General features: G+C 41.5%; 2 protein-coding genes across 4 annotated transcripts; one reads left to right on the top strand and one right to left on the bottom strand.

The window, feature by feature from the left end:
* Positions 1-5,058: 5,058 nt before the first annotated feature.
* LOC105355010 (CD209 antigen-like protein E) lies at positions 5,059-15,716 on the bottom strand. 3 transcript variants are annotated; one of them, XM_020706913.2, is made up of 8 exons: positions 13,925-15,716; positions 12,131-12,244; positions 9,561-9,617; positions 8,137-8,190; positions 6,511-6,564; positions 6,261-6,403; positions 5,643-5,761; positions 5,059-5,483 (listed from the first exon to the last, which is right to left on the bottom strand). In XM_020706913.2, exons 1-8 carry the CDS (start codon positions 14,085-14,087, stop codon positions 5,327-5,329), a joined length of 861 nt encoding a protein of 286 aa, XP_020562572.1. In that variant the 5' UTR covers positions 14,088-15,716; the 3' UTR covers positions 5,059-5,326. The 3 variants fall into 3 exon arrangements, with proteins under 3 accessions (XP_020562572.1, XP_023815505.1, XP_023815506.1); XM_023959737.1 differs by lacking the exon at positions 6,511-6,564; XM_023959738.1 differs by lacking the exons at positions 5,059-5,483; positions 5,643-5,761 and adding an exon at positions 5,769-6,121.
* Positions 15,717-16,959: 1,243 nt separating this feature from the next.
* LOC101173235 (major histocompatibility complex class I-related gene protein-like) lies at positions 16,960-18,523 on the top strand. The gene is made up of 4 exons (XM_020706933.2): positions 16,960-17,231; positions 17,313-17,615; positions 17,778-17,885; positions 18,011-18,523. Exons 1-4 carry the CDS (start codon positions 17,198-17,200, stop codon positions 18,037-18,039), a joined length of 474 nt encoding a protein of 157 aa, XP_020562592.1. The 5' UTR covers positions 16,960-17,197; the 3' UTR covers positions 18,040-18,523.
* Positions 18,524-19,028: the final 505 nt, after the last annotated feature.

The raw sequence follows: 19,028 nt of genomic DNA, 5'->3' as shown, positions 1-19,028 counted from the left end.
GAAGACGTGCCCCCGGCGAGGAACCTGAGCTGGCTGCACAGCGTCGCCTGTCAACACAAACGCTGGTTTTAGCCGGTCCACTGTCACAAAGTCTCTGCGCCCTCCCATGTCCAGGACAAAACATTTTTCCTCCTTCTCCAGGACACGAAACAGAAATGTTGAGTTGCCAAATATAGAGAAAGTAGCTTGCGGTCAAAAACACTATACTTGCGTTCCCGAGTCTGCAACTTGTGGCCAAAAAATGCAAGAGGCTGCCAAGCGTCCGCCACTCACTGTTCTACCACAGCACCCACTGCTATGTCTGAAGCGTCGGTAGTCAGCGCAATTTCAGCATCTGGGTCTGGGTGCGCGAGGAGAGCAGCCTTTGCTAAGGCTGACTTAGCACCGTCAAATGCAGCAATGCGGTCTGATGTCCAATCCTCAGGGTCTGTGGCTTTCTTGGAACGCAAGCTGTCAAAAAGGGGTTGTAACATGTGGGCAGCCCGTGGAATTAACCTGTTGTAAAAGTTCACCATCCCCAAGAACTCCTGTAGGGACTTAACCACTGCAGGACGGGGAAAATTTGCCACAGCCTGGTCTTTGGTGGGCAGACGAAATTCGATGACCCAAAAAATCAATGGCTGACAAACCAAACTGGCATTTAGCTGGGTTAACAATCAAGCCGTGGGTTTCCAACTGCTGGAAAACGTCCTTTAGGTGCACGAGATGCTCTTCAGAGGAGCACCGAGACCATCAACCTTTGAAAAGTTTTGGCTGCACCTTTAAGACCGAAGGGCATGCGCAGGAACTCAAAAAGTCCAAAAGGAGTAATCACCGCAGTCTTAGGCACATCTTCGGCCCGCACCGGAAGCTGATGGTAACCGCGCACCAGGTCCACTTTGGAAAAAATTGAGGCGCCGCACAAACGAAGCGAGAAATCCTGGGGAATGGGATAATGGTCAGGTGTGTCGTCCCATCGTTCAGACGGTGAAAGTCCCTGCATGGGCGCCAGGAACTATATGCCTTTGGCACCATGTGACGGTGCTGTTAGAGCGCCTCACGATACCCAGACTCTCCATGGTGGCGAACTCCTCCTTAGCAATGGTGAGTTTTGCTGCATCAAGGTGTCGTACCCGAGCAAAAACAGGCAGGCCCTTAGTGGGAATTAAATGCTCCACTCCGTGCTTAACCACAGTGGAGGAAAAAGCGGGGGTGGTCAAGGATGGAAACTCAGCCAATAAACTCTGAAAATGTCATCGCATGACAGGCCCAGATCCCCCAGCTGCACATGGGACAGTGGCAAAAGTGATCGGGTCTATTAGTCTGTAAAATGTTTTGTGTGTGTTTAGGGGGGGGGGGAGGGCTCCTCACACATTTATCCTCCATTAGTATTTTTATTAAATAATGTACTTCATACTGGCATCATTTTTCCAACATGGAAAATGCTGGAAGTTGATAGCAAGAGAGACACAATTCAGTGCAGCGTTTAAGTATGCTGTCCGTGATTGAGTGAATGAAAGTCAGGTGTGTGCGCCGGGGTTGCTGGGAGATGTAGTGTGGTATAACTTTGGCTGGTGACCAGATGGGGGGACAGAGTTCTGACTTCTGACAACATCTTACCAGAAAAAAGCTATTTGAATAGTTCATGGTGTGGATTATGGGACAAATACAACTGCACTGTTTTTAAAGTCGGGTTTATTGAAATTATTGGAACAAGTTAACCTGAAAAACAGCCACACTCTGTACTTCCATCCTGAGATGGGGGGAGGGGGGTACCTGTAATCACAAAACATACAAGATTTTTTTTATATGTATTTTTTGTGCTGCAATGTGCTGCTTTTTGGCCATGTGCTGCTTTTTGGCCAGGATTCCTTTGCAAAAGAGGGTTTTGATATCAATGGAACTTTACTGGTTAAATTAAGGTGAAATACAAAATGTCACAGATGAAACATTGTAAGGCTTGAAATAATCAATAAAAGCAAATACGCAAATGTCACTTCTGCATAGGTGCTATAGAAAAGATCATTTAAATGTTTTGAAGGGGAAAAAGTTAATGAAAAATATGCACAACATAAGGTGTTAGAAAAAGGGGTGGGGTCTCACAAGATTTTTCTTCTACCCACTTCTTTTCAGGCAAATTATTTTATTTTATCTATTTAAAATAAAATTGAAAAATAAGAACAAAAGTATAAATGAAATTTAATAAGTTGATAGATTTACTAATGAAATAATTTGTACATCATAGAAAAAAAAAATCTATTCAGCCATGACCATTATTTTTTATATCTGATTTGTTTTCTGTGTTATATTTTGTGTCTAAATTTCAAAGTCAGAATCTCATTTTCATTCTCTCAACTGTCAGAAACAAAAAATTGTAGAAATAAAACAATAGTTTTTGGCTGAAAAAAAACATTGTTATATTTGAGTGTGTGTGTGTTGGTATTTATGACATTGTAGGGACAACCATCTGTTTACACAGTCAAGGAATGGGGACCATTTTCGGAATGGGGATCAAATCCCCATCAAGATTACTATTAAAAATGGCTTCAAAATCCTTTTTTAAGGTTCCTGTGCATGTTTTAGTTTGGGCACAGAATGCACATTTATTCATCTGTGCGAGAGTGGCTTACTGGTGCCTCTAGTGTATTTCCAATGGTACTGCTGCCCCCGGTTCACACACACTTCTCCTAATTATACAACGGTTAATCCTGGGTCTGCACTGCAATATTGCCAGACTCCCTCTGATTTCAAATCATTGACTGGTGTTAAATATTTTCATCTTAATTTGCACAGCTTGCTACCAAAGATGGACTTAGTCAGAATTTGGGTTAAATCTACAGGTGCAGATGTTGTTATAATTCCAGAAACTTGTAACTAAATCTATTACTATTGAAGATATTAACAAATCTGGGTACAATGTTTATTGCACTGACAGGGCAGAAAAAGGAGGCAGTGATTCAATGATTCAAGCATTAAATCTTGGTTGTTATTTTGTCACAATCAATCTGTAAACAATTGGAGTTTTTGGCTTTGAATGTAGAAATAGTAAAATCTCTTTTTATTACTGTTATTGGATACCACAGGCCTCCATCTGCTTCAAAACAGGCATTATTTTCACTACAGCAGCTTTTGACTACGGTAAATTACACTGAATTACTTCTGGCTGGTGATTCCATTAATCTTACTCAGATAGTGAACATACCTACCAGGCCAAATCTCAAATGCCCAGAAAAGTACACATTAATTGATTGGGTTTTAACAAATGTGCCGCATAAATTTTCTCCGCTTGGTGTCTTTGCTTCTTTAATGATTTGAGTGATCATTGTGTTGTGGTTTGCAGAAACAATAAAATTCCTAAATGTAAACCCCGTATAGTTTGTAAGAGGAATCTGAAACATTTTAATGAGCAAGCTCTTTAATCATGATTTGTCAGTTAAATGGATAAATATTGGTCTACTGCCAGACGTAGAGCTGGCTTGGGCATTTTTTAAGGAAAGTTTTGTTTTTGTTTTTTTTGTTTTTTTTTTACAAATAGTAAATAAACAAGCTCCTTTACAAAAATGTAGAATTAAGGGATGTGAAAATCCCTGGTTCTCACAGGAACTTGCAGATATTATACATGAGCATTATAGAGCATGGAACAAGGCAAGACATACAGATTCTTCCACTGATCGATCTGTTTTTATACAGCTTAGGAATAGGTGTACTTCTCTTATATAAAAAAAGACCAAATCTGAATTGTTTTTGTCTTCCACTACTGAGAACCTTAATAACCCACAGAAATTCTGGAAAGTGATCAAGTCTCTTTCTGTGACTAAAATGAATCAAGCACTTCTTACTTCTGTTGTTAAAAATTCAGTAGTAGTTAATGATAAAACTGAAGTCCTGGATTGCTTTAATTAGGCATTTTTTATCATCAGGTTCCTTAAATGAATTTGCTACTGTCCACAGGGGGGTGCCACAGGGCTCAGTTCTGGGCCCCCTTCTATTTATTTTATATATTAATGACTTGGGTGAAATATCTCTGATGCTAATCTACATCTTTATGCTGATGACACAGTCATTTACTGTTAGGAATCATCTCTTACTCAGGCCATTGAAACCTTGCAGAAAGCTTTTGTTGCAGTACAGCACTCACTTATTCAGTTAAAATTGGTTCTCAATGCTGACAAGATAAAACTAATGTTTGTTTTCAAACTAAAAGAAGGTCCCTGATACAATTCCAATGGTGTCCACCTTGGATGGACATGTCATAGAGTTGGTTCATAAGTACAAGTACCTTGGTGTCCGGAGTAACGACTCCCTCACCTTTAAACCTCACAAAGAAAAACTTGAAAAAAAAAACACCTCAAACTTAAACTTGGCTTTTTCTTCCATAATATGTGTTTTTCTTTTGAAGTAGAAAAGCGTCTTGTTGCAGCAACTTTTTTTTGTCTGTGCTGGATTATGGTGATATTCTGTATATGAATGCCTCATCTTCATGTCTCAAAAAGGTTGACACCATGGATCTTGCTTCCCTGAGGTTCATTACCAACTGTAGATCCATGATGCATTATTGTGGCCTGTATTCAAGAGCAAATTGGACATCTCTGTCCACCAGGAGGCAGGGACATTGGTACACTTTTATTTACAAGGCCTTGCTTGGATTACTGCCTCCCTACTTTTGTTCTTTAATGACAAGAAGTGTGGAATCTCACACCTTAAGATCTAAAGATCAGTTGCTTTCTGTCCCATTTTTCTGCACAGAGCTGTGGATGTGTGTGTGAATGTGTGTGTGCATGGGTGAATGGGACTGTGACTGTAAAGCGCTTTGGGCCTTCGAAAGAAGGTAGAAAGCGCTATATCAGTATACGCCATTTACCAATTAGCTGGGGAAAAAAGCCTTTTTCCACTCTGCTCCTTTTGCTTGGAATATGCTGCAGAAAGACTGGAAACTCACTGACCTTAAATCTTTAAATGTTTTTAAAATCAAACTCAAAGCATCAGAGACTGAAACAATAATGTGCAACTGCTTTTTATAATGTATATGGTTTTAATAATGTTTGTTTTTATGTAAATTTTGTATTGAAATGTGCTGCCTCTTGGCCATAACTCCCTTGGAAAAGAGGTTTTTAATCTCAATGGGACTTTCCTGGTTAAATAAAAAATAAAAATTTATTACAGTTTCCTGTTTATCTGAGTCATTTTCACTGATATTTAAATGTGATGAAGTTTTTGATAGATGACAACTTCATTTCTATGAATAAATCACAATAAACTAAAAAACAACCTTTCTTTAAGCACTATTTTGTAGAAGTAAATGAAAAAAAAAATGGAAGAAAATTACTTACATTACTAAACAGTTAAATCAATGCACAGCGCAGGAACAGAAAGATCCAAAACTGTTTTTCTCACAGATCCAGTTTTTGAAGTTTGTTTTGTCCTGTTGTTTCCATTTCCCTTCAGTACTTAAGAACACTGCATCATCCTTGTTCCGGTCTTTTGAAATGCTCTCATCCAAGAACCTGTGATAAAACATTCTGTTTACCTCTGGTCTAAATTCAGTTCATAAACTGGTCTGAATTATGATGTTCAAACATTTTTTAAAGGATTTCACACATTTACAATCAGGCTCAGTCATAAAGAATGAATTTAGTAACGTTGTAAAAGAAACAAAGTCTTACATTTCTGTCAGTGGTGATCCATCCACCCATTTCCATTCATATTTCTGTTTCTGGACTGACCATCCAGCAAACAGACCGATCCAGGATTCTGCATTCTGATTCAATGTAGAAACAAACTCCTAGTAAAGAAAAAAAAAGTTCTTTCTTAATGCATTCTCACCATCGTGGTTTCCTTTCACACTAATAGTCCAGTAAAAACAATGTCTGGTCTTAAAAAAAATTAAAAAAATAAATGTCTCGTCTTTAGGATTCATCTGTTCTGGATACGTGTCCTAAAACTGAGAGAAAGCTCATCTGAGGAACAAAATCTGACTTTCTTTGATGCAGATATCTGTTCATTTAGTTTTTGCTTCTTGTTTTGTCTTCAGGGCCAACAGTCCATTTCTACTGAATCCCAGTTTAGCCTATTTGGAATTGAAGACATTAGAAGTGGGAAAAAGAGTTTCTGTGTTCCATCACAACGTTTCTTTGAAATGTTGCTGAAAGACAAACATGAAATCTGAGTTGTTGAGGAGAATTTCAGCTGGAATCCATCAGCATCCAGACAACAGCAGCACACATACAGGTGGAGAATCCAAGACACAAGAAGCTGGAAGGAACTAGTGTGAACACACCCACCTGTTCCTCTTTGCTGTTTACAACCACCAGATCAGATCCATTTTTCTGACAGAAACTCCTGCTGTTATACCAAATTCTTTTCTCAGTGGATTTATAGTAGCAGCTGCATCCAAATCTCTTCCATCCTTCAGGACACCGTTTACCTTCAAAGACTGATATACAAAAATACTGCAGGGTTTACTTTCTGGTTTCAACTGTAAACATGATCAAGCAAATTGACATAATCCATTAGTTTTCAGTCTTTTCTCACCTTCAATCTGATTTTTCAGCTGTTTTATTTCATCCAAAAGAGTTTTATTGATGCCTGAAAGACAGTAGAAGTCCATTTATTAATGATTTGCTCTTAAATGAACAATCACATGGCCTTCAACAGATACGAAGCAATCTTCATTTTAGTGGGGGGGTTGGTCATGATGCAGAGGTTGAGCAGTTTAGGCAGGTTTGATTACCAATCTGCCTGCACATGTGTTCAAGTGTCCTTGGCAAAACACTGAGCCTCATGTTTTGTTGTCATGGTGAAAAGGACCTGGCTGCAGACATCAACGTCCAGAACCAGAAGTCCTGGACTTCTGGACTGGAATTACCCCCACATCAATCAAAAAAACTTTATTTCAACCCTAACAGTTTTTATTTTACCATTTTAAACTTTACTAAAAGTTTTTTCTTTTCTGAGGCCACCTCCTTTGAAGGACTTGTAACTGCGGCCCTTCGTTCCGATATGCGGCTTCGGGAACGTCAAAATAAACAACTACAATCCTCCCGCATACCATCTCACAGCCCCTTTGTCTCAGCAATGACTTCAAACTCACCTCCTCCTTCTATAATCACTTCTTATCTCAAGCCTACGGACAAACCTATGTAAATAGGACATTCTAAACTCTCTGCCGGAGAACGCCAGAAACGTCCCGAGGAGGGATTATACTTCCACTGTGGAAAAATGGGACATTTAGTTAATCAGTGTCTGTCTTGTTTTAATTCCAGAGCCCCCCGCTAGAAGATAGGCCACGGGCGGGTGTTTTTGTAAGTTACACAAACAATATTTTTTTTCTTCTTATCTGTCAAGATCTGTTTAAACTCAGAAGTCCACGATTTTCAAGCCTTAATTGACTCTAGTGCTGAACAAAGCCTGATTGATTCTCATCTTGTTTCCAAATTGCCTCTGCCAACAGAACCTTTGGACACCCCCATCGAAGTCTCTGGCTTAGGTGGGCAACATCTTTCGCACAAAACCCATCGCACCAAACCCATACTCTTAATCTCTTCAGGTTGTTATGGGGAACACATTCAAATCTTTATTACCAAGTCCACGCATACTCCCATCGTTTTGGGATTTTCTTGGCTAAAATTACACAAGCCTCTGTTGAAGTGGACTTACCGTCATATTCTGAACTGGAGTGCCTTTTGTATGGCCAACTGCCTCCAGTCCGCCGTTCCCCCTGTGTCTACTCCCATTACTATTCCGTCCGACAAATCTGATCTATCCAAACTCCCCACTTGTAATCACGACTTGAGAAGTATCTTTTGTAGAAATAAAGCTAGCATCCTGCCTCCTCACCGTCCTTATGACGGCTACATTAATCTCCTCCCCGGTGCTCCCCTTCCTAAGAGGAAGCTGTACAATCTGTCTGGTCCTGAAAAAATATTGATGGAGAGTTTTATTCAGGAGGTCTTATTTTTGGGTCACATCCATTTGTCTTCATCAATATTGGAATGATAATATTGTTTTTGATCAAATCGTTGTTTTTTCTCATAACATAGGCATTCGTATTTTGAACTAAAACTTTCATATCAACATTTATTTACAAAGCAAAAAAGTTCAAAGGTAAACGTGATCAAACAAACTTAAATAATCCATTCGTTTTCAGTCTATTCTCACCTTCAATCTGATTTTTCAGCTGTCTTATTTCATCCAAAAGAGTTTCATTGATGCCTGAAAGACAGTAAAAGTCCATGTATTATTGATTGTACTTAAATGAACAATCACATGGCCTTCAACAGACACTTTTGGTGGTGGTGGGGGGGTCATGATGCAGCAGTGGACCAGTTTAGGCAGGTTTGATTCCCAATCTGACTGCACATGTGTTCAAGTGTCCTTTGGCAAAACACTGAGCCTCATGTTTTGCTGTCACGGTGAAGAGGACCTGGCTGCAGACATCAACGTCCAGAACCAGAAGTCCTGGACCAGAACTGGAATGACCCCCACATCACTTAAAATAACTTGATTTCAACTGTTAACACTAACAGTTCTTATTTTACTGTTTTAAACTTTACTAAAAGTTTGTCGATACTATTGCCAGCATTAGTGTGATCCTAGATGACTTTTAGCCAATCAGTAGAAATAATGCCTGTCTAACTTCAATAAGCAACGTAACCCCCAGCTCCCTCCACACCGGTCCTATACGACTGTTCCATTGATTTGCTGCCCGGAGCTATGCCCACCTGAGGACGGGTGTTGCTGCTTTCTCAACCTGAGTCACAGTCATACATGCCTACATCATGGAGGAGTTAGCAAAGGCTTATTCTGACCATCTACATCTCCAGCCTCAGCCGGCTTCTTATTTGTCAAAAAGAAAGATGGTGGATTGAAGCTGTGTATTGACTTCTACAGCCTTAGTGATGTGACTATTAAGTATCGTTATCCCCTGCCTCTGGTTTGAATTGGAGGGCCCCTCGCTTCCCAAGCCACTCGCAGGAGGGGGGCTCCACCGGGACCAATCTCCAGAATACTGAAAGCAATTCATCTCCCAGCACACCCAGCTTGCAACATACCTGTCTCTCATTCACTCAATCAACCACAGAATACTTAAGATGTGTACTGAGCTGAGCTAAATGTAAAGTATTGTTTTTGCCATTCTGCCTTCTTTACAGAGTGTTACATCTGGACCTGATCTTCTGCCGCCTGCCCAGACGCCTGTCTGGATTTGGACCATCTTGTCTCTTCTTGATGATCTTATGCCTTTTATCGACTCCTGCATGCCTGACCCTGATTTAGCTTTGTGGACTTCTAGCTCAGCTAATAAACCTGCTGCATTTGGATCCAGCTGTCTGCCTGTTCTTGTGACATAAATAAGTCCACTTGCTATGACTCAACTTGAAAATAATGCCACCTGGATGAATGAGAACCTTCGCAGACACATGCCAGACAAACAGATAATCAAGAGGGCATTGTTAAGGTATCCCTTTAAGCTTAACTGTCTCTATATTTCCTCAGTTAGAAACAAGTTTAACCCAGTTTGCATGACATAAAAAAGACAAATGAGGTAAAATAAAGATAGTTTAGGTGTTTTTAATTTTTCTCACCTTCAGTGTGTATCTTTTGCTCCTTCACTTCCCTCTGCGGATTGTTGAATGCCATGTCTGGAAAATTGCATTATTTGGTTAAATAAACCATCCATCCGTCTTCCTCCACTTATCCGGAACTGGGTTGCGGGGGCAGCAGTCTGAGCAAGGATGCCCAGACTTCCCTCGCCCCGGCCACTTCCTCTAGCTCCTCTGGGGGGACCCCCAGGCGTTCCAGGCCAGCCGAGAAACGTGGTCTCTCCAGCATGTCCTGGGTCTTCCCCGGGGCCTCCGCCCAGTGGGACATGCCCGGAGCACCTCCCCAGGGAAGCATCCGGACTAAAAGCTTGGGCCGCCTCAACTGGCTCCTTTTGATGTGGAGGAGAAGCGGTTCTACTCCGAGCTCTCCGTGGGTGACCGAGCTTCTCACCCTGTCTCTAAGGGAGCGTCCAACCACTCTACGGAGGAAGCTCATTTCAGCCACTTGTATTCGGGACCTCGTTCTTTCGGTCATGACCCATAGCTCATGACCAAAGGTAAGCATTGGAGCGAAGATCGACCGGTAAATTAAGAGCTTTTCTTTTTAGCTCAGCTCTCTCTTCACCACAACGGACCGATGCAGCGATCGCAAAACTAAGGATGCTGCTCCAATCTGCCTGTCAATCTCAAGCTCCGGTCTTCTCTCACTCATGAACAAGACCCCAAGGTATTTAAACTCCTCCAACTGGGGCAGGGACACTCCACCCACCAAGAGATGGCAAACTACCTTTCTCCGGTTGAGGACCATGGCCTCAGATTTAGTGGTGCTTATCCTCATCCCAGCCGCTTCACACTCGGTCGCAAACCGCCCCAATGCACACTGGAGGTCATGGCCCGATGAAGCCGTTTATTATCTGCAAAAAGCAGAGAGGAAATCTTGTGGTCCCAAACCAGATCCCTCCGCTGCCTGGTTGCACCTACAAATTCTGTCCATAAAAACTATGAACAGAACCGGTGATAAAGGGCAGCCCTGCCGGAGTCCAACATGCACCGGGAAAACGTCTGACTTGCGAACCAAACTCTTGCTCTGGTCATACAGAGACCGGTCAGCCCTCAGTAAGGTTCCCTGGACCCCATACTCCCAGAGCACTCACTATTGATGAAAACACCGACATCACAGATATATACAGCTGTGAATATTTATTAGAGGTGATGAAGAGACGTCACAGCAGAGTTTCTTGAATTGATGGACACAATAACAACTGATGACATAGTCAGCTCTCTAGTTACTGTGCTGGACATTGTTGAAGTGAACTGGTCACATGAAGTCATTTTGGTCACTGATGGCGCTCCATCATAGGTCAGGAAGAAGGGAGGTGTTGCCACAAAATTCAGGCAGAAACCAGGAAAAGATTCTTATAATAATGAAAAATAATAATGGACATTTCATTGTGTTTTGCAGACTTCACTGACAGTAAATGTGTTTCTGCACAGGATCTGAATCCTGATATTGACGGTCTCGTGAAGTTTCAGGAGAGAAAGGAGGTTAACTCCAAACTCTTATGTTCACAAATGTTTGCAGGTTTAATTTAGTGTAATTTTGTCATTGTTTGGACATTTACAATATAGGAAGATGTTTCATTTTTTCTGTAGCCCCTCTTGAATTTATTATCAGGATCGCTTCAGTGTCAGATTTAAAATATTCAGGCTGTATAAAATTGAATAAACCAATATTTTTAAAGTGAAATTAATTTTATTTAAGATCTATTGGCCTCTGTGAATGAATGTGTAATAAGAAATGATTAGGCTACCATGTTGGTTGAAGCATGTTTTCCAATTGGGTAAAAAAACAAGAATAAAGCTTTATTTTGCTTTTACGTTACTGGTCCGTCCAACTTGAGATCAGACGGGTTGAATGTGGCCCCCGAACCAAAATGAGTTTGACACCCATGAAGCAGCATAAAGCAACAAGTTTACTGGTTCTTTATCATTACAGTAAGGTTCAAATGTAGTACAAAAAGGGCGGGGCCTGTCCACACACACACGAATGTTATCAACACACCTGCTAGCTGCAAAAATGTCCACATGTCAACATGTACACAAAACAGATAGTGTCCACGCACGCATACTTTTGCCTTTAAACCAACTAGTGTGAAATCTTTCATTCATTCAATCATGCAAACTGTTGCAAAGGTGAGCTAACACCTGTGCTCAGGTGAGTGTTTATGTTTTTCTAAAATGGACGGTGGAATGTGAAAAGAAGGAAGGAGAGTACCCAGCCATCCCCACACCAAGACCCCCGCCACATCAGCAGCTGCAGCCGGAACCACCAACGCCACACGGCAGCAGGCAGGGAACAACCGCCCCCCGGGCGACCCAGCCCGCCACCCAGGCCAGGGCCAGCAGGGCCGCCGCGAGGCCCCCAGAGCCAGAGAGCAGGGAGGCACGGAGGGAAAGGGAGCACCGCCCCAGCCCAACCTGGAGGGCAGCCAGGAGGGCAGCCGCGCCGGGAGAACCCAACGCAGGGCCCCACTCGAGAAGGGCGCCCACAGCCCCAGTAATTTGATTTTTTTAACTAAACTATGATGTTGAGGTGTTAGCTTTTATCTTACATGAGGATAGAATGATGATCCCAGCTGACAGGACAGTACACAGCACCAACAGACGCCATTGTTCACATCTGCAGAAACTTTTCTGGACTTTAGGACACGTCTCTGTTTGTGGAGCTATGAGAGAAAAATAAAGAGGGATTTTGTCTTTCAGAGAAGAATCTATTGTTTTTTGATCAATCACTCCGGATCAAAATCTAAAGCCCAGTTAAGAAAATGCAAAAATGTTAATTTCAAAATCAAGGTATTATTGCCGATTGCACATACAGTACATCAGAATTTTTCTTTGGCATCTCTCATGTCAGGGTAAATATAGAAAGGATAAAAATTTAAAAGGAAATAAAATAAGTAAAACTAGACAAGAAAAGTACAAAGTGTTAACTATTAATATGAGTAAATATAAATATTGCAGTGTCCCAATCTATTCAGAGGAATTATTGCACATGTGGAGTTAATAGTTTATTGGACATAGTGTCCTAGCTGGATAGCATGTCATATGATTCAGTTCAGTCTTCCCTCTCTGATATCCTGTGCCAGCATTCTGATTGCTGCTGGGAAGAAGCTATTGTGGAAGCGTGTGTTGTGTGCATGGATGCTTTTGGGCCTGCAACGTCTGAGGTTGTGGCCTTCAAAAACCAAAAATAGAAAGAGAAGAAAGAGAACACAAATTTTTAGAATTCAAATAATTAAAAATACAAATTTAAATGAAATTGACTGTTCATAGCTGTGAAGAATAGTTGGAGGCTGCCTTTAACTTTTATTGCACTAATGGTTTAAACTTAATTCACTGAGCATGTATTGTCATCTCAAAATTATATTACATTTGAAGAAGGCACAGCCAAACTATTGTTCTAACAGTTTCTTCCCATACTCCCTCTTTTCTGTGCATGTGTTTTCTGCTGAGCAGGCCTCAGACTTATCTTCACTTTAGCCTTGGAGCTCCTCTCCAGCAGTAACCTGTGGGCGTGATTTTCAGACGAGGTCCATCGGACGATCTTCTGAATATGCAAATGCAGGGTTTTTATACCAAAGCCCATCCCTGAGCTCGTTGGTTCGGACTTTCAATGCACAATGTTCATCTCTCTGTCCCCTTCGTGTTTGTGCGAAGTAAAACCTCCACAAAAGATAAGTAACTGTCTCTGAGTCTTATTCATTATTTCTGTGTGCAAGAAACTTACGGGGTTACGAACTAACACAAATACAGTCCTTTCTAGAAAATCCAGTTTCTTCACAATAGCTGATCAAAAGTAGGACCACAGCTTTTCAAAGACAGAATTTGTGTTAAAACTTGCATTCAAAATATTGAATTTTCTACTAAGAAATCGTCAGGATCTCTTCATGGCAAAAACAAAAATTTCTTTGAATGTGGTAGGACCGTTGAGCTTCATGAAACAATCATTTTGAATTTTCCAAAAGATCCTGAGGGTTATGAAACAAAAAGTAAATTTCTCAGTTACATTTTTTTTAAATAAAGTTCCAGCTCAAAATGTTCAGCCTCTTGTTCCCATTGATTCTTTCTCCATGTTTGAAGCTCTTGGGGTGTCAAACTCCAGGCCTCCTGCTGGTTTTCCAGAAATCCTCCCTTATCTGCTCCCGATGACCTGGATCAGGTGGAGGAGTTTTAATGGTAGGTTGGTTGGAAAACATGTTGGATATCGCCCCTCCAAGCCTGGATTCTGACCCCCCTGACTTAGAACCTTGTTCAAATCTAGCCATGCTAAATGCTAATTCTTGCTGAACTGGTACTGAGATCTTGATCAGCATGTCTGGGATGCAGAAGATTGAGTTCATTCTTACCTTGTTCTGGTGACTGAACCCCGGTGGTGTCCTCCACAGATTCATATGCATCGTTGTAGATTTCCACCTCACACTCCTTCCAGTCTGATGTGTCTTCTTGCTGCTTTCTGTTGTATCTGACCTTCTTGGAGAAATCTGGTTTGGCAAAAATATCTGAGGCCATCTTAAGGCTGATGCAGTAGAAGAGGTGCTGCAGCTGCGTTATCACTCTGAGGTGGACTGAAGCAGTTTGTTAAATGAGGTCAAACATTTTCTCCATTTGTGCTGAGGACAGGATTTCCTGTTTAACTGTAAACATACTTAGAGGAAGTAGCAGCATGTGTAAAAACACTACACCTCCAGTTTTCTTTTTTTTTTTACTAGTTATCTATTCAATTGGATGACAAATTCCTAAATAAGAATAAATGTGTTTTTACAAAAGCAGAGTATTAAAAAAAATCTCTTGCTGTGTGCACAGGAAATGTTACTTTTTCTTATTTTTTTATTTTGTAAAATAAACTAAACATACTTTAGTTCCCCATAACTCACAGTTAGCTGCACAGTGGGAAAGTGGTCTGTGGTGAATTATTGAATGTCTTTACGTAGCTCACTTATCAAATCCTTTTTCTTACATTCAGACAAACAAACACATGGATTGTAGTCTCTCAATGTCTGAAACAGTCAGACTCAAGTGCAGCTGTTTATTCTGTTAAAGCTTCTTTATGCTTCATTTACTTTAAGGATGCTAGCATGAACTACAAAGGAGAACATAGATTTTAGTTGTTGCAGATGATTTATATCATGTTGGAGCGACTTAAGTAAACAGCACTATAAGTTCACTAAATGACTAAGTGATAATACCGGGCTGCAACTCTTTCTGGTTCCAAACCACAACATGCCTGCTGCTATCAATCCACTGATTATTATCTGTCTGCATGAGTCAATATGCAACTAAAAACAGCAAATGACAGCCAATTTTAAAGCCAAAGCTAGAAATTTAGACATTGAAGCAAACAGACAACTGTTTCTTTCTTTTTTCTTTTTTCACTAAAAAAAATATGTTTGTGGCAGTTTTCAAACGAAAAAAACTCCTGTCTGCATTCTACATTTAGTCAGTGTACCTGCTTCAGTTCATATTTTATATTATAGGACAAACTAAGTGACGTAAGTGTAACTGTTTGATTTTAAATGTCGTGATATTACTTTTTTGTGGCCCTAAAACTCCTAAAACATCGTAAAAAAATTATTGAGAACTTCCCAAAATTACAGACTTATTTAGAAAAATCAACCTCTAAAATGTACAAATCTACACAATCAGCACAGAATCAAGTACTTATTTCCTCCACTGTTGGTAAAAACAATTTCAGCAAAGCTGCATGTTGATAGATTGGAAAAATCCACCAAAATCCTGGCCCATCACCCAAATTATCCTCAACTCGACCTCCCCTGCGTGCCTCTAGAGGTGCTGTCTCAAAAAATAAATAAATAAATAAATAAATAAATAAAGAGGTGCTATCTCCCAGAGCTAGGATGAAACTGGCCCCCAGTGTCGCAGGAATTACAGTCATGAATGTTACATCAAACTGGGGCACTGTGATGGACAGCTTTCTTCTGATACTATATTTGCAGTTACACCACGTAGAAAGCTAAGCAAAAGACTGTTAGACTGCCCAATCAAATAAATCTATTCACATCCCCTGCAAGAAGGTTATGACCAGTCCCACTGAAACTAATCTCAAACTTGCTGCACTCAATGTCAGATCTTTATGTAACAAATCATTTTACTTCTAATCTTGATTTTATGTTGTTTACTGAAATACGGCTTGACAAAAACACAGGAAACATCCCTCTAGTCCAGGGGTCGGAAACCCATGGCTCCGGAGCCACATGTGGCTCTTTCATCCTTTTGTTGTGGCTCCCTGTCACTTTGGAAAGTAATGAGTATTTTATAATAATTAAATTTTATTTTAGTTTGTTCATCTGCTGGCTCCGTACGAAGCGCGTACCACGTCAAAACCAGCTTCCTAAATGATCTCGTATTTATCGGGCGAGACCTGCAGAGCTGATAGCAGGGAGAGGCACGCGGGGCGGCTTCAATAAACACTCCGATCTTCTGCCGGGAACTTGACGTGCTGCGGGGCAAAGACCAACTCGCTGATGACAGAGAGTTCGCGCCAGTGTTGCCAGATAGAGTCATAGTTTTCCAGCCCAAAAGTCATCTGAAAACCGCCAGACCCAGCCAAAAACCGCCCAACATAACTTTTGTTGATGTTTTTTTTCGCACTGCAGCTAGCAGCATTAAGAGATAAAATTGATTTGATCACCTTTGAGATGAGAGAAAGTTTAGGTGTTTTTAATTTTTCTCACCTTCAGTGTGTATCTTTTGCTCCTTCACTTCCCTCTGCGGATTGTTGAATGCCATGTCTGGAAAATTGCATTATTTGGTTAAATAAACCATCCATCCGTCTTCCTCCACTTATCTGGGTTGCGGGGGCAGCAGTCTGAGCAAGGATGCCCAGACTTCCCTCGCCCCGGCCACTTCCTCTAGCTCCTCTGGGGGGACCCCCAGGCGTTCCAGGCCAGCCGAGAAACGTGGTCTCTCCAGCATGTCCTGGGTCTTCCCCGGGGCCTCCGCCCAGTGGGACATGCCCGGAGCACCTAAGAGAAAATGACTTCCTGGTAAAATAAAGGTTAAATGAAAATTAAATAAAATATAATGAAAATCTAAATAAGACTTTTCAAATTGCCTTAAACTTCTAAAGTTTTAGTGTTCTTCTTTGGTGTTCAGGTTCTCATGTTCTCCAAAGAATAGCCGTCTGTGAGTGGGTGTCAGGAACTGGTGGTGGAGGACCCAAAATGCAGGAGACCAAGCTTGGTGACAGGAAATAAAACATTAAATAAACAAACTGAAACGTGACAAAACTATGGGTGTGACAAAACAGAGCAGATGACCTGACAAGGATGAACAGAAACCACGACACTTAAATAGGCTGATGGTAATTAACTGAACTGATGACAGCTGTGGATCATGAACCTGAAAGTGGATTGACTGACAAAGAAAACCAAACCACTGAATCCTTACAGTGGGACGATGAAAGCAATGAAGTCAAAGGTTTCCAACAGTACAGTGTTGATGGGGAAGACTTCATCTCTGTGGACCTGTAGACCGAGACATGGATTGCTCCAAAAACACAAGGTGTTGGGATAAAACATTTATGGGATGCAGACAAAGAGAGATTAAAGCACTTTAAAATCTATCACATATCATCATGTCCTGAATTGCTTAAGGAACACATGCACTATGGGAGGAGTTTTCTGCAGAGAACAGGTAGAGTCAACAACACTTACTAGTTCACACAAATAAATGCTGAATATGGGAGACATTTTTCCCTTTATTTTCTTTGTGCAGAGCGTCCTTCAGTATCTTTTCTCCAGAAGACTCCCTCCTCTCCGGTCTGCTGCCATGCCACTGGCTTTTATCCTGACAGAGCTGATCTGTTCTGGAGGAAAGATGGAGAGGAGATTCATGAGGGTGTGGAGAAGGGACAGATCCTACCTAACCATGATGGAACCTTCCAGATGAGCTCAGAGCTGAACGTTTCATTGATCAAACATGAGGACTGGAGGAGGTATGACTGTGTGTTCCAGCTCTCTGGACTAACAGAAGACATCGTCTCCATGCTGGACAAAACACAGATTCAGACAAACTGGGGTAAGATTGTAAACTTTAGCCCCAGCACCTTAGTGTTACCTAATCCAGATCATCTTTAAAACAGAAGCATGTGAGGAGTTTCTAACAAGAAGTCACTCAAACACTTTTGATCTGCCAAGTCTTTTGACCCTGAATGTCAGTTTGATCCATGTTTCTACTCAGTTTCTCCTTCAGAGTTTCCAGTTGGTCCTGTTGTTGGAGGAGCAGCTGGAGTGGTTCTGCTCCTGGTGATCAGTGGAGTCCTCTACTGCTGTTGGAGAAACAGAAATGGTGAGAAACAATGAAATCACAGGATCCATTCAGTCCAGATTATTGGAACAAGAACAATAGATTTGAAATGAATGTCATTTCTAGTCTATATGATCTGACTGTAATGTGTTCTTACTGTGTTTCAGACTTCCAGCCTGTTGATGGTAATTGTTGACCATTTAGACCAGGGGGGTCCAAATCCAGAAACCTTGCCTTGTCTGATGCTGTTTATCTGGATCAGGTGTGTTTAAGAATTTTCTATGGTAGGTCGTAAACATGTACAGTAGGACACTGGCGCTTGAGGCCTGGATTTGGACATCCGTGTTTTAGATCTTTATTTTTTCTTGTTTTGGGATACTATAAGATGTGCAGAAGGTTCAGGAAGACTCGAAATACAACACAATGACCAACCACATCAATGGCTGCCTCAACCACATCAATGGCTGCCTGGAGTGCGGGGCGGTTCTCCCTTGGGGGGTTCTGGCTAGTACCTGGGGTTGGGGCTGGGGGATGCCCAGAACTCCTGGGTGGTGATGAGGTGCTTGTCTGGGGCTGTGGGCACTCTTCTGCGGGGCCCCACATTGGGCCCTCCTGGCATGGCAGGGGGGCTGCTTTCCGGATTGGGCCACATCTGCACTCTCTGTCCCCCCATTCCTCTCTGCTCTTTGGCTTTGGGGGCCCCTGTGGCGGGTCGCTGGCCCTGGCCTGGGTGGCGGATGTGATTGCCCGGGGGGCGGTTGTTCTCTGCCTTTTCTGGCTGCCGCTGCTTCTGCGGTGGGGATCTTGGTGTGGGGATGCCTGATGACTGATTTAAATAAACCCACAGAAATACAGAGACATGAAACCATCAGATGTTCCACTGTGGTTCCATCAGAGAGCAGCAGAGTCACATGAAAAAGCTAAAATGCTGTTTTTTCTGTTTCAGTTTGCTGAACATAGAAAAAAGACCTTTGACTTTCTTGTTTTGGCCCAGGAGACAAGCTTCACTGATGAACCATGACAGCAGGAAGTTTCTTCACATGTTGAACAAAGTCATTCAATCAATTCATTAAGGACAATACAAAGAAAATGTTAAAATAATTTTTTGAAATTGAAAAATCAGTAATTTCAGACAAACATTTAGCATTTTATTATTTACCATAACGTGATGAAGATGATCCATGT

This window comes from Oryzias latipes, chromosome 11, assembly GCF_002234675.1.
Source record: "Oryzias latipes chromosome 11, ASM223467v1".
Lineage (NCBI taxonomy): Eukaryota > Metazoa > Chordata > Actinopteri > Beloniformes > Adrianichthyidae > Oryzias > Oryzias latipes.
This window is presented reverse-complemented; position numbering and strand designations above follow the sequence as displayed.